The following is a 14749-nucleotide window of genomic DNA, read 5'->3' on the forward strand; positions in this document are numbered from 1 at the left end:
TGGCTGGCTAAGATGTGCATACATTCTTAAGAACAGTGTCAACATGATTCCACAAACCCTCTACCTTTCATTACCAAGTTTAATGGAATCAGTAAAAACAAAATGAAAACTCCAGCAAAGCTAGAACTTCCACTGAGTGACCTCCCAAACATCTTGCATCAGAGGCACATGGGATATATGCAAATGATCCCTATGAACATCAGGTGTTTCAGCTCACTGGCAATTCTGAATGCCCATGACTTGTTTCGTCATTTTACTGGACAATTTCAGGCCAATAAAGCCAAACCCCACTAGCTGTGGATATGCATATTTCGGCCTTGTTATGACAATCCTGTGTTTCTAATGCTTAGTCAAACACTCTGCTTGTGCTGTGCTGATGAGGTCATAACAAGGCCGAAATATGCATATCCACAGCTAGTGGGGTTTGGCTTTACTGGCCTGAAATTTTCCAGTAAAATGACAAAACAAGTCATGGGCATTCAGAATTGCCAGTGAGCGGAAACACCTGATGTTCAAAGGGATCATCTGCATATATCCCATGTGCCTCTGACACAAGATGTTTGGGAGGTCACTCAGTGGAAGTTCTAGCTTTGCTGGAGTTTTCATTTTGTTTTTACCGATTGGTTTTTCAGTGACCTTCTCACTCATTGTTTTAGTTTGTTGTTTGGGATATGTTTGCAGTGACCCTAATGATAATGGACATCAGCTAGGTATAACAGCCCTGGGTTTCTCGTGCTTAGTCAAACACTCTGCTTGTGTTGTGCTGATAAGGTCATAACAAGGCTGAAATATGCATATCCACAGCTAGTGGAGTTTGGCTTTATTGGCCTGAAATTTTCCAGTAAAATGACGAAACAAGTCATGGGCATTCAGAATTACCAGTGAGCTGAAACATCTGATGTTCATGGGGATCATTTGCATATATCCCATGTGCCTCTGACACGAGGTTTGGGAGATCACTCAATGGAAGTTCTAGCTTTGCTGGAGTTTTCATTTTGTTTTTACTGATTGGTTTTTCAGTGACCTTCTCACTCATTGTTCAAGTTTAATGGAATAGAAAAAAAGATGCTGCATTATGAAACCATACTGACTATAAGTAACTGTAGGAGAAGTAAGTATCCACCCTGAAAAGCAGAATAATTTAATTTTGTTCCTTGAATAACTACATTTCATTTATTTATTGATATATTAACCATATGAGAACAATGGGTCTGGGAACCTTTTTGAACATGAACCTGGAACAACTGAAGTAAACAGAATACAGAAACATTAGAAAGAGTATTAGAGCATGCAATTATTTGTTGAAAAGTACAACATGCATAAATAAGAGTTTATATTACACTTGTTGATAAAGAAATACAGCAATAATTTAAATAAACATTATATATTACATGTTTACAGATACATTATATACAAATAAATGAAGCATTTCCATTTAAATGAAATGGCTATAAATAAACTAAACACAAACTACCTCACTTCATTCCTCTAAATATTTCCATTTTGAAGCAAAACTAAATCAACTGCAGCATTAAATAAGTACCAGGAAAAAGAGATCGTCTTAACTAATAAACAATGGAAGATAGCTTTCTTACACGAAGAAACACATTCTGTCATAACTCATTTGTCAGCTGCAAAGGATTTCATTATTTTCTTATTATTTACGTATGTAATTATTTATATTTTGCTGACCAGGTCATTCAGGTGTGCTGAAGCCCATTTTAGTGAAAGCTCCAGGCAAAATGATGAAGAAAATATAACAGTATTTACAATCAGCAATCAGTGTTATTTAAAAAACACTTTTTAACAGACAAATATAAATTTGTTGATAAACAATATGTATAATTATATGTCACAATGAAATGAAAAACAAGTACATACAATATGTTGTAAATATGTGGTTATTGCAAATAACAACATGCAAGGAAAGCAGTTTGCATGATAAGCAATTTCAGATACAATATTTTCCAAGCAGATCTGACTAGCATTATCAACTAAATTTTATTAACTTTAGAGTCAAAAGTGTAGAAACGTGAAATTGACAACAGCATAAACTTCATAAAAATGAGATTAAAAAAAATCAAGTGCAGTCTTTTGTAATATATACATTTGCTAACAGACATGCAAAGTTCTACTTCATTTTTAAACTCAGTATGTTGTCTTACTATCCTACTGAAAAAATAATATTACAAAAATATATTTGCAGCCAGTAAAAACATGCATGAATATGTTACTGGAAATATACAATGAGGTCCATGTTCTAAATTGGACTAATCAAATGATCTTACCTGGGACTACAAAATGTACCATGACGTCATGCCTCCACATTAACTGGACTGGAGTACACAGAATGGGGTTACTGGTAGGCAGACCCCATGAACTGGTTATATTTTCTGGGGATTCTGTTACAAAGTCATTTGTTCCAGGGCTGCTTTCTTGCTTGCTGCTATGAAGTAGTAGATAAACATACTCAGAAAGGCGGACCTTCTGCTTCCCATGCTCCAGAAGCTCTAGTTCTAATAGGTAACGGTTTCCTCGAGTAGAATCTCTACGCTTCTCCACATTAATGATTTGTAACAGAGTGTACATTCTGCAATAGTATACAGAAAATGCAAAAAGAGTCTGCTGTTAATTTCTAAGCAAGATTGTTATAAAAATATGATATGCAGATTATAAGATAAGTTGCTCATCTTGTAGATTAAGTATCCTAAAATATATTTTTTTCAGTTTTACATTTTCTGTATAGAGCACTGTGGTGTAGATTCTAACCAGTGTCAGCATATGCAAAATGCAATTTATTCTTGCACAGTATTAATACCTCTGTAACCCAGCCAACCACAAGCATGGACTACCAAGTTGTCCCTGCTTCCACATTTTGTGCACCAAGAAGGTAGAGGGCCATTTCTGTTTATTTTTAACCCTTCTCCAATTGATGTTCAGCCATTAAAATACATAACAAAATGCATACATTTGAGTAACTGAGTTGGAGCAGTAGATGCAATTTAACATTAACCAACAGCTACAAAAATCGGGTGCACATGGAGTATAACACATACAGTTATAAGTAAGGCACACAGATAACAGATGTTTATGATTGTGTCTCCAATTGTAATGTATATATTATATGGAGGAGACACAAATTGTGAATCTTAGCATCCACATCAAAAATACAAAATCATACATTATGACTAGACAGCGATCATAATTCTTGGTAGTACGTAGAGATTTATCTGTTCAATGTACAAGTAACTTTAGAAATTTAAAGTAAAGGAAAAAAAGTAATGTGTTGTGCTGGCATTGAAAGCCAGTAAAGCAGTGAGGAAGTGGTTTATGTCGTTAGGTATTCCCTGTCTTATGGAAGCAATTTGTTTCAAAGTACTGGGTGTAGTGTAGTAGACAGCAGGCAGAAATGGAGTTGAAATGAAACCATTTCATGTTCTACTGCTGCCGTTTACTGGCCGGCACTGTCAGCTTTTAGTGCCAGATGTGATCTTAACAGTGCTTAAGTGGTGCTTAACAATTGTTAAGCAACCTTCTAAGCATTGTTAAGGTTGGGTCTTGTGCTAGAGTAGAACTGAACCATGATGTTATTTAACTGTTTTTGGAAAATAATCAAAACACCCCATGCATTACAATATAATAATTGTCACTGCAATCTGTTCTCTGAAATAAATGGTCATTATTGCCAGAAATAATTTTTTTCTTATGTATCATAGCAGTGATTATTAATTCTATAAAAGCAGACATAACAAAACAACATGAAATTAAAAAAGGATGCATATTTACTGATTTACCGAGAAAAGTGTACTACATTTAAATGATGCTACATAATAAAAACTCATAGCTTTTCAAAATCAAGGGAAATTCAACCAGCCATCTCACAGTACTTTTTCTCATTGTGAACTATACAACAGTATCTCCTCTTGTCAAGCCATCAGCATATTCCTGGTTATGCATATTTTAGTACTTGTCCTTATACTGGTATTGTATTTCTTAGCTAATTTGGTTACATTTGCCACAAAGCCAAGGCCTACTTTGGACACCTCACTATTTTATCTTAAAGATCCCTGTAACAATTCCCAAATATGATCCATAAGTGGATCTATAGTAAGATGTTTTGAATGAGGAACCTCATTGTGCATGGTCGAGCATGATATAAGTGTCCTTGCCTCTTAAAGGGTACAGTTCAGACTATACATGAATAAATGAGATTTCCAACGAATGTTGTCAGCTGCAGAATTGCTTCTGTACAAGTAATGCTCATCACAAACTGTGTCAACTGACTAACAATATTCTTTTATGTTATATTTAACAGGTGCTACCTGATGCTAAGACCTTATCTTATATACTCACACCTGAGTTATACATCAGTTTCTTTTCCCTATATGTGCTTGAGCTATGAGCTAAATACAAGAACTAGTACAAGGCATTCATTCTAGAAACTTTCATAAAGCTAGATGAGTATGATTTTTTTTTCAAGCATGAAGACCTAACTGCAAAGTAAGAGGGTTCCATTAATAGGTGCATGTCACAAAACTGAGAATCATGATAACTTTAAAAACTGGGATTTATTTGCCCTTTGTCCCAAGGTACAATGACCTCATGTGAAAGTATATTTAAAAGTACAAGTATGTGGGGGGCAAAGACCTCATGTGGGGCATGCAGAAGGATGTGGCACCTTTGCAGAAATACCACTATTTTCCAACTTATCAGGATTCACAGTTCTGTGGCTTGCATTTTTATGTTATTAAGTCAGAGTGAGAGATGGGTTATTTTATCACAATCCCTCTTTAAAAATATCAGTCTGTCATGTCTAGCCTCCTAAAACACTGAGTAGAAAATGGCATATCATAGGATCATAGGAGATTACTAGGCTAATGGTTCTCGGCCCCTTACAAGCCTAGCCAAGAGTTTATCCCCAGAAAAGAAACCACAATCAGCACCTGTCGCTCCTGTCAGTGAGGGAGATAGGTGGAACCTCTGGGATAAATTTGGAGCTGCCCATCCACTCATCAAGGTTGTGCTTGAAGAAGGTCAGCAACATACTTTGCTTGAGGTATATGAGGAATCTATTCCAGAGATGGGGCAGCCTCTGGGAGACAAACCTGTCTCTCCAACAGGTTTTGTTAATGTCACATATTAGATTTAAGCCTTTCAATTGGGTACTACGTGAGGACTTAGACTTACAAATATGGAGCATCTCTAGTAGAGCAGGGTCTGAGATTGCCTTGTAGGCGAGATACAGGTCACCTCTGAGCAATCTGTACGATACAGAGTACTGATTGTGATTTGAGCCTGTCCACATAGGACAGGTGCTGGAGGCCATGGATTCTCTTTGTGAGGCATTTCTGTGGCATTTCCAGTTGGTGCAGGTGTTTGCAGAGGTACATACCAAACGTGGCATTATACTCAATTACTGGCCTAATGAAGGAGGAGTACAGAGAGGTAACAACCTCCTTTTTTCTGGATGCAATCCCTTTACGTATGAGAGGAACCAAGCAAAAAGCTTTTCTGACCACCGTCGCTACATGATGGCCAAATATGAGATTGTTGTCAACTTGTGTACCCAGGTCTCTCACCACAGGTTGTGTGTTTAGTGGGTTGCCACTAATGTGGTAATAAGTAGGGGCCATGTTTTTGCAGAATGGTATGATAATACATTTTTTTGCATTTAACTTAAGGCTATGACTTTGCTACCAGTCATTTGTTGCTGTGAGACCCTCTTGAAGTATATTAACATCATTTGGGGAGTCAATGACAGCACCCAACTTATAGTTGCCTGCAAACCTGGTCAGCCACAGGCCTTTTTGGCTGATTTCCTGGTTGCCTGTATTGATCATGTAACTGTAACTTTTCCTGCATTTAGTTTCTTTTCCCTATCATCTGAGTACATGAGTGTGTTAAATGTCAAGTTTTAGTAATGAGTGATTTTTACATCAATTGAAACTGCTGTTTATCTAGCATTAAGTGTTCACTTAAGAATTTAGATTAAATCACTACCATCCCATCCAGAGATGATCCATGAACAAAAGCTCCTTCCACAATGGATTCCACACAGTAAAAAAAACTTGCTTTATTTGCCTAGCAATAGAATATCAGCTCCTATGTATCACTGAATGTTGTGAACTAATACATCTTTATGTCCTTTTGTGTTTCTCTGGAGATGTTTATGAGGTTTACTGGATTCACAAAAAAGGTCCTTAACAGTAGTAAATAACACATTTAGTTTTTCTGTGTATTGACTTACTCTGTATTCTAGAATTTAGTATCCCTCTTCATAAAATGAGACAAAAGGGAATCTGCTACTGAAAAGGGTCCCTGTACTGAAACAACTGAAGGGGTCCAGTATAGCATAAAGTCTATTCAAGATGGCAACTGTAATTTTTTTCATTACTATACCTAAAGAAGCCACAAATTCCTGTAAAAGAAACCCATTAATCAAGCAACGATCCCTTTGGAGTTTTCATTTCTCGACTCTGACCAATATGATTTCATGGTCGCTGTTGAGTCCTAACCTAATGTCTGCACTAATTCTGTTTAGGTACTTGATTTCTGCAACTCACTTGATGCCACAAAAGCCATCAGAATGGATTCTGTTACACCACTTCTTCCTTACCTATGGATAACATCTGTACACAGCTATAACTCCTACACAGGACCTCAGATTTTCAAAAAACAAGGAAAGTAAGATTGATTACCTGAGGCAGACTGCTATCCTCTGAAATGTCACTATTTATTCACAAACTAGTGAATCATTTTGTCATCCTGCATCATTGATCACTTTATCCATGAAGTCCATCCAACCATCAATCCATCCATAACCCCTTTTCCCATTTTTGCACATGAGGTCGGGATGTCACTTCAACAGTGGAAATCATCTAGATCCAAGCTTCACACCACTGGGTGGCTACCCCTGCCACACACTTGTACACTTACTCACACCTATGGCCAATTTATATTGTCAAGTCCACCTACAGCATGTCTTTGGAATATGGGAGGAAACCAGAGCAGACAGAGGAAATTGTATGTATCCCAGAGCTTCTTTTACAGTATACTAAGGAATACAGCTGCAACCAAAACCACAGGCTTTTGTTCAAAGTATCTTTTTGTACTCCAAGATGAACTGACCATCCCCTCCCCTCCCACACCTCTCCCACAGGGGTCAAAACTGTCATTACTCCGAGGGATCCCTGCAGTTTCACATACGTAAGTGCCAGCTGCTAATAGAAAGGATCTTAAAGTAATTCTTGCGCCAGTGCAAGCAGTGGAAAGATTTTTACTTTCATTCATTCATATTAATAAATAAATATATATATATATATATATATATATATATATATATATATATATATATATATATATATATATATATGTCCCCTTCATATGAATGAACATTCAAAAGTTCGACATTCATATGGCCGAGACCATATGATCGAACTTTGGAAAGTTTGAACATGTATAGTGGAAGTCCCTAAATAGTGCGGAACCGGGAGATTTCCCTTTTCTGCACTGTATGAAAATAAACCACCTAGCTCTCAATGCCTCCAAAACTAAACTAATGGTATTTACCCCCTCAAAAACTACCCCTTTCGATATGAACACATTCTCTATTACTAGCGAAAATAACTCATCCTTGGAACTGGTGTCTGAAACCAAGTTACTTGGTGTCCAAATTGATAACCAGTTTAACTTCAACTCCCATCTACAACTAAATATCAAAAAAACCCATCAAAAACTAGGCATGCTCTATCGTCAAAATCAATTCCTTACATGCTCCTCTAAAATCACTCTCTCCTCTTCTTTTCTTATCCCCTCCCTTCTCTATGGAGCTCCTCTGCTAACCAATCTTCAGTCCTCTCTAAAAACAACTTTCTTCATGCTATAACAAAATCGCTAAGTTCAAGAACGGCCACAGATCCTCCACCCACCACTGCACCTCTCTCCAAAAACTAAACTGGCTTGAGTTACCTAATCAACTCAACTACACTCAGTTAACTTTAGCCCACAAGCTCATTCTCAACCCATCTCTCTGTCCCTCCCTGTCCTCCGCCTTCAGGATGCACCTACCCAATAGGGCTTTAAGGTCTAACAATCAAAACCTATTAGAAGTACACAAACCAACTCATCCTCCAGGCAAAAACTTACTATCCTTTAACCTAGCTCGTCTCTGGAACTCACTCCCACCATCGATTCGCACTACTCTCAATCATAACATGTTTAAAAAATCTCTTCATATGCATCTAAGGTCCCAGTGGGAATGCTCTTGCTCCCACCCCTCATAAAAGGCCAAATGGGAATGCTCTTGCTCCCACCCCTCATAAAAATATGGTATTTACATCTTCCTTCACACTCATGTTACCTGATTGTACCTTATAAGCTTTTGTTCCTTACAAAATAACCACTCTGTATGTGTAAAGCAACATCACTCTTCTCTAAATAGTATTGTTTGAACTCCTAAAGTTTGAGTTTATTTTTTTTAAATATTTTGAGTATTTTGAGTATTTTGAGTATTGTTTGTTTGTTTCCTGAAGATTCAACTCATATGTTTGTATCTTGTACTATTGTATTTATCATGATACTGTTTGTACGTACTTTGTTATTGCTTTTTGGAGCTTTTCTCCCCAGGACTCCATTGAAAACGGGTTATTTTTGACCCAATGGACTATCTTGGTAAACCAACTGCAAATAAATAAATAAATAGTGCATCCACCTCTGGAAGAATGTCACAAGAAAGCATTAAAATACTTTTTGTAAACAGTATCTGTGCAACTAGTCGATAGAATTGCCACCTGTCTCACTTCCTGTAGAGAAGTCCTGATTTAGGCAGTTTTGCCCTACTGTGGTGGGAAGGCATAAAAATGGAAAATGTTTTGATACTTTGCAAGAATTATGAGAACAATATTTTCTGACTTTTCTCTAAATATCACATATATCTTTTATATTACATTTATGTCATCTTAAAATGTAAATTAGAATAAACAACAATTAAAGATTAAAGCTTAGCATTTCAATACTGTGATGCTGCTTATGTAAATTTGTCAAAAGAGGTGACAACTGCCATTGAACCACTAACTGATTTAATTGCTCTGTTTTGCTATGGAAGGCATGGCTACATTGGAAGCAGCTGAGAATCAGTGTAAGTTCTCTTTGCAAAAAAGACAGTGGAAAACAGTTTCACACCTCTCGTCTGCTTTTTTAGAACAGCTTCTGGACTCCTGACATCAGCAGAACTAATTGCCTGGATAAAATTGTCTGCAGTACCTGACAGGGTAAACTACAGCTTTCTCTATGTCTGTGGTCTGCAAATTACATGAGAAGTTAAGCTTAAAAAAATCAGGAAGTCTTTCCCTTCCTTTGATTCCAAGGCAAGGAAATGAAAGTTTTATAAGGTGCAAGCATGTTGCAGGTACCTACACAGTACTGGAACCATATTGTTGGGATAAAGCAACCTAAGAGTTGAATTAAACTGTAGGTGGAGTTTTCCTTTAAGGACCACTACGGGCAAAAAAATGAAAAAACATATTTTTTATCTTGCCATGATTTACTGCACCTCCCAAAGCTGCCTGCAGCAAAATAAGTACTCATTCCTAACTGTATCTATTAATTTATTTAGTTATTTATTTATTTTTTCTCTTGTCTGCCCTCATAGAAAGCTAAATCTGTCTCATAATGCACAGATTGTCAGTATAAATAGCCCTACCATTTTTCGTCAGACTATAGACTTCCATTCACTTACAATGGAACACCTGAAAAAAACTGCAAAGTTTGAGAATCTGCAGCCCATGTGTCATTAACTGGTGTACACTGAGTTTTACAAATAACGTTTCTACTGATGTACTACACATTCTCTGAAAGAACATTGCAAAGGTGTCAACAAATTATTGAGATAAGAAAGACTTTTCACGAGGAGCAGTTTTGCAAGTTTCAGTTCCTGGCCAAGTTACTCCTCTTATCTCTCCTTCTTCAGCGGGCTAATTTCACATTTCCATCTTGGCTAGATTCAACTATTTAGTCAACTTTGCATGACAATAGACATCAAACAAATCACAGCCTGGTGTGCCACTAAAACTGTTCCCTTATATGTCTCTTCACTTCTGAATAGCATTTCACAGGAATTATTTCTAAAAAAAAAAAAAAAAAAAAAAAAGCACACACATCAGTCCAGTAAGAAAGTCGGGTTAGACATACATTACAGAGGAAAATAAACACACATGAAGGCAATCAATCTGGTTAAAAAAGGAAGAGGGAAACAACTCTCGCTTCCTCCTTTATTATAAAGCACATGGTCTTGTGACCTCTCTTGACCTCTCCACACCATCGACGTCAGTGTAAGAGCACACATACGATCATTCACTTTCTTTTATTATTATTAGGCAACACCCCCACTTGCTCTTACACTGTATACAAATACATTTTAAGAACATATTTTTGGATAACTTTTCCTTCACATTCCAAATACGTAATACATGAACCTTTCAATCTTCGATTTCGTAGCAGGTTTAGTAAAAATATCTGCAACCATGTCCATTGTCGGGCAATATTCAATGCTTATTTTGTCATCATTAAGTGCTGACCTGACAAAATGATACTTAATGTCAACATGTTTACATCTCTGTCGGCGTACTGGATTCTTCGACAAATCGATTGCTCCTTGATTGTCCTCAAACATTATTACTGGCACATACTTGCACTCTCCATCCATTCCACTCAACAGCTGCACAAGGTACAAACTCTCCTGTGTTGTCGCTACCAATGCCATGTACTCTGCCTCACGTGTAGATAAAGCCACCGTTTGTTGCTTCTTTGATTTCCATGAAATAATAGGCCCATCTCTATTGAGGCTAAAGCAATAACTTGTACTACGTCTATCGTTTTGATCTGTTGCCCAATCTGCATCACTGTATTCTACAAGCTGAAGTTTCCTTTCACTTTTCTTATAACACAGCTTTCTGTTCAATGTACCCTTTAAGTATCTTAACACATTTGACTAGTGTTCACAGGTTCATAGGTAGGTACTAGGCTATCTGCCTGAAGGCATTTATAAGCCTAGCCGGAATGTGTTGGCTTTCGCCGCCCCCTTAGATTAGTTCCCTGTGCCTCTGTCCAGCAGAACCATTGAAGTGATCCCTGGGGTAAACTTTCTGTTTCCCATCCACTCGTCAAGGTTTCTCTTGAAGAGGGTTAGCGAGGAGCTCTGCCTAATGTAGATTGGAATCTTGTTCCAGAGCATGGGAAGTCTCTGGGACAGAAATCTATCCCTCCAGCATGTCCTATTTATTGTTGTGGTGAGGTTTATATCCCTGGACCATGTGGCTCGAGGGGATATAGTTTTCTTCAGGTAGAGCATGTCCATCAATTCTGGGTTGGACATGGCCTTTTATGTCAGGCAGAGATCACCTCTGAGTAGGCGGTATGCAACCGAGTACAGCTGGAGTTTCTTCAGTCGAGCTGTATAGGGCATCTGCTTGAGGCCAGTGAGCCTCTTGGTGAGGTACTTCTGTGGTCTTTCCAGTTGTTGCAGGTGTTTTGCAAGGTACATCCCAAATGGGGCACTGTACTCTATCATGGGTCTGATGAGTGATGCATAGAGGGGCCCAATGACCTCTTTCAATCTGGATGCAAACCCTTTTGTGATTAGGTGGGCCACACAGAAGGATTTTCTAACCACTTTGGCAATGTGATTATCAAAGGAAAGGTTACTGTCTACTTGGGTCCCCAGATCCCTTATTACGTCTTCCGTATTTAGGGGGCTACCACCTATGTGGTAGTCTGTGGGTACTTTGTTTTTTCCAAAGGGGATGACTATGCACTTTTTGGCATTTAGCTTGAGGCCATGGTTTTGACACCAGGTATCTGTCTCAGTGAGACCCTTTTGGAGGATGTCTGCGTCAGCCGGAGAGTCAATTATAGCCCCTAGTTTGCAGTCGTCTTTGAACTTGGTCAGCCATAGTCCTCCTGTGATTGCCTGTACCTCTGAGAAGTATATGCCGAACAGGAGGGGTCCTCGGACTGAGCCTTGGGGAACGCCACTTGTAACCGGTTTAGAGACAGACCTAGCTCCCGCAACTCTTACCATGTGGGTTCTGTCTGTGAGCCAGTTGGCAACCCATCTCATGATGTAGGGATTTATGCTCGGGCTGGTGAGCTTGTCTATAATACCTGAGTGGGGAATGGTGTTGAAGGCCTTTGCAAGGTCTAGGTAGGCTGTGTGGACCACCTTCCCCTTGTCTATAGCCTTGGTAACTGACTCAAGGAAGTTCACCAGGTTTAGGAGGCATGATCTGCCCTTAACCACGCTGAACTCGGTAAGGCCCAGTGTTTGGAGGTTTCCAATGTCTCTATTAATGAGATCCATGATGATGCGCTCCATAGCTTTGCAGACCAAGCTAGTCAGGGCTTATAGGGCGATAAGTTCCCGGGGTGCATTGTGGCTCCACCTTTGTGGAGTGGAATAACCATTGCTGTGCGCCACTCTGTGGGCATGTAGCCTGTGGAGAGGCTGAGTTTAAACAGTGTGCCTAGGTGAGGGGTTAGTTCATCTTTGAGCTCATGTAGGACGCAGCCTAGGACACTGTCCGGTCCCATTGATGCTGTGTTTTTGGCTTTGGAGAGGGCTGTTTTAACCTCAGTGTCTGTGATTTCAGGGGCACTACATTCTTCTGGTATAGTTATGGGCCCTTTTGGGGGTGAGAGGGGGTGAAGTTTGCAATGAACCTGTCTGCCAGGATGTTGGCTATATCGGTCGGTTCAGTGTATTTTGTGCCAGTCTGAATTAATTCCGAGCAGATCTGAGAATTGCCACTTAGATTCTTGACATACATAGCTAAAGAATCCCTTCTGGTTATCTTTGGAGTCCATGGCAATTTTTCTTTCGAAGCTAGCCTTGGATGATTTTATGAGGGAACATAGTTTCTTGCTGATACTGATCAGGGATGTCTTCCCTTCTTGGGATTTTACTCTTTTCTGTACTAGTTTCCTCCTTCTATTGTATAGCTTGTTTATGGCAGGGGTCCACCAGACTGGTTTCCTTTTCTTGGAGGAGTGAGTCTTGGTTTTGTTTGGGATAGCACGATCCATGCATTCTTGTAGGTGCCTGTAGAGTGCATTAGTAAAGGATTTTGCAGCTTGGACAGCATTATCCTTTAGCATGGGGGATTTGAAACTTCCCATCTTGGTCTTAAGTAACGTGAAGTTTGCTTTTGAAAAGTTTTTCACGGTGGTTTCTTTGACCGGGGGTGGTGGTGGAATGTGGATATCCAGAGTGATTGGTTTATGGTTAGATCTAACCAGTGAGGGGTTGACCTCCGGTGTAGAACACTGGTCGCCCATGTTGGTGATGACCAGGTCCAATATGTTGTCACCTCTGGTGGGGGTGTTGACCAGTTGATCCAGGGTGTTTGATTTTATAAATTCTAGGAAATGTTGGGCAAGGGAGTTTGTACTTGAGTGGTTCTGCCAGTTAATGTTTGGGTAATTGAAATCACCCAATATCAGGGTGTTTGGTAGGACCTTTATGTTTCCCAGTGTTTCCAGGAATGCGGAGTGGGGGTCCTGGGACATGGTGGGTGATCTGTAGTAAGCTATAATTTGAATAGCAGTTTTGCCCATTGTTAGTTGCACGTGGATGATCTCTGAAGCATCGTGCTGTGCCACTAACCTGGAGGTGTGGGTATCCTTGATGAATATGGATACTCCCTCGCCTTTTGTATTTCGGTCCGGGTTTTGTGGCCGAAATGTATGGTATGAGTTATAGCCTGGTAGTGCTGGGGTGCTCTCTGGAGCCTTAAACCAGGTTTCTGTTACTGCACATATATTGATTTTCTCCATACTGAGGAGTGCCTCGAGTGAGTGCATTTTGAGGTTTAGACTTCTGGCATTGAGTAGCATTACCCTCAGTTTTTTGTTACTTGCACTATTTACGACGGTGGGTTTGTCTTTTGAGCCTTGCCTAAAAAAGGCACTATGGGGTGGCAAGAGCCTTGGCCAGTATTCGAAAGCTTAAGGGTGACAGGTGCAAGCTGCCTCTAGCGAAGCAGCGTAGCTTGTCGAGCATGTCATCCCAGGCTGACAGACACTGGATCCCCATTGAATGACACCAGAAGCTTAGCCAATTGTTGAAATTGATATTTTTTTCTCTATACCATGGTATCATTCTTGGTGAGGGCAGGATGCTACTCAGGGTCAGGGTCATACCGGCCTGGGCTACTTGATCAGAGAGCTCCTCCGTGTCACTTTTCATGTAGTCCAGGGAGGTGCAGCTCAGGTCATTCACACCAACATGGACAATGACAGAGTCATATTTGTACTTGTTCTGGAGTGACCTGAGTGCTTGTGTTATGTGATGGATCCTGGCACCTGACAGGCAGCTAACAGTAACCTTCTCCTTGTTCAGCCTAGTGAGTGGGACGTCGGTGTGCCTGACTATAGAGTCACCTATTACTAGTGTGTTGGGTATGTTATTTTGCCTTAAGGGCTGTGATTGTGTGGCACACTGGTTTTGTGAAGTATGTGTTTCATGGTTTGAGTTGGGGGGGTGGAGGTTGCTTTGATGTCTGCTTTGGAGGTCTCTGTTGCTTATGCAGACTTTTATTTAGAGCCTTCGAGTATGTTTTCGTGTATTTATGTGTGTTTTTTGCCGGTGCTGGTTTCATAGGTCTATGTGAGACTGGTGGTGTGATGCAAGTAATTCCCTTCTCCTCTTGACTGCCTGGTCCAGTCTTGGGTTGAGAGAGCTTAGCCTCCAGTTTGG

At 39.6% G+C, this 14749-nt stretch overlaps 1 protein-coding gene across 1 annotated transcript in view; it reads right to left on the minus strand.

The window, feature by feature from the left end:
• Window positions 1-14749, minus strand: part of B4GALNT4 (beta-1,4-N-acetyl-galactosaminyltransferase 4) — a 1859522-nt gene that overhangs the window by 203092 nt on the left and 1641681 nt on the right. Inside the window, exon 14 of the mRNA XM_044082670.1 lies at window positions 2289-2590. Coding sequence (XP_043938605.1) covers window positions 2289-2590 — 302 coding nt within the window. The remainder of the gene's footprint in view (window positions 1-2288; window positions 2591-14749) is intronic.

Source organism: Protopterus annectens, chromosome 9.part0, assembly GCF_019279795.1.
Source record: "Protopterus annectens isolate FY-2018-M chromosome 9.part0, PAN1.0, whole genome shotgun sequence".
In the NCBI taxonomy this organism is placed as follows: domain Eukaryota; kingdom Metazoa; phylum Chordata; order Ceratodontiformes; family Protopteridae; genus Protopterus; species Protopterus annectens.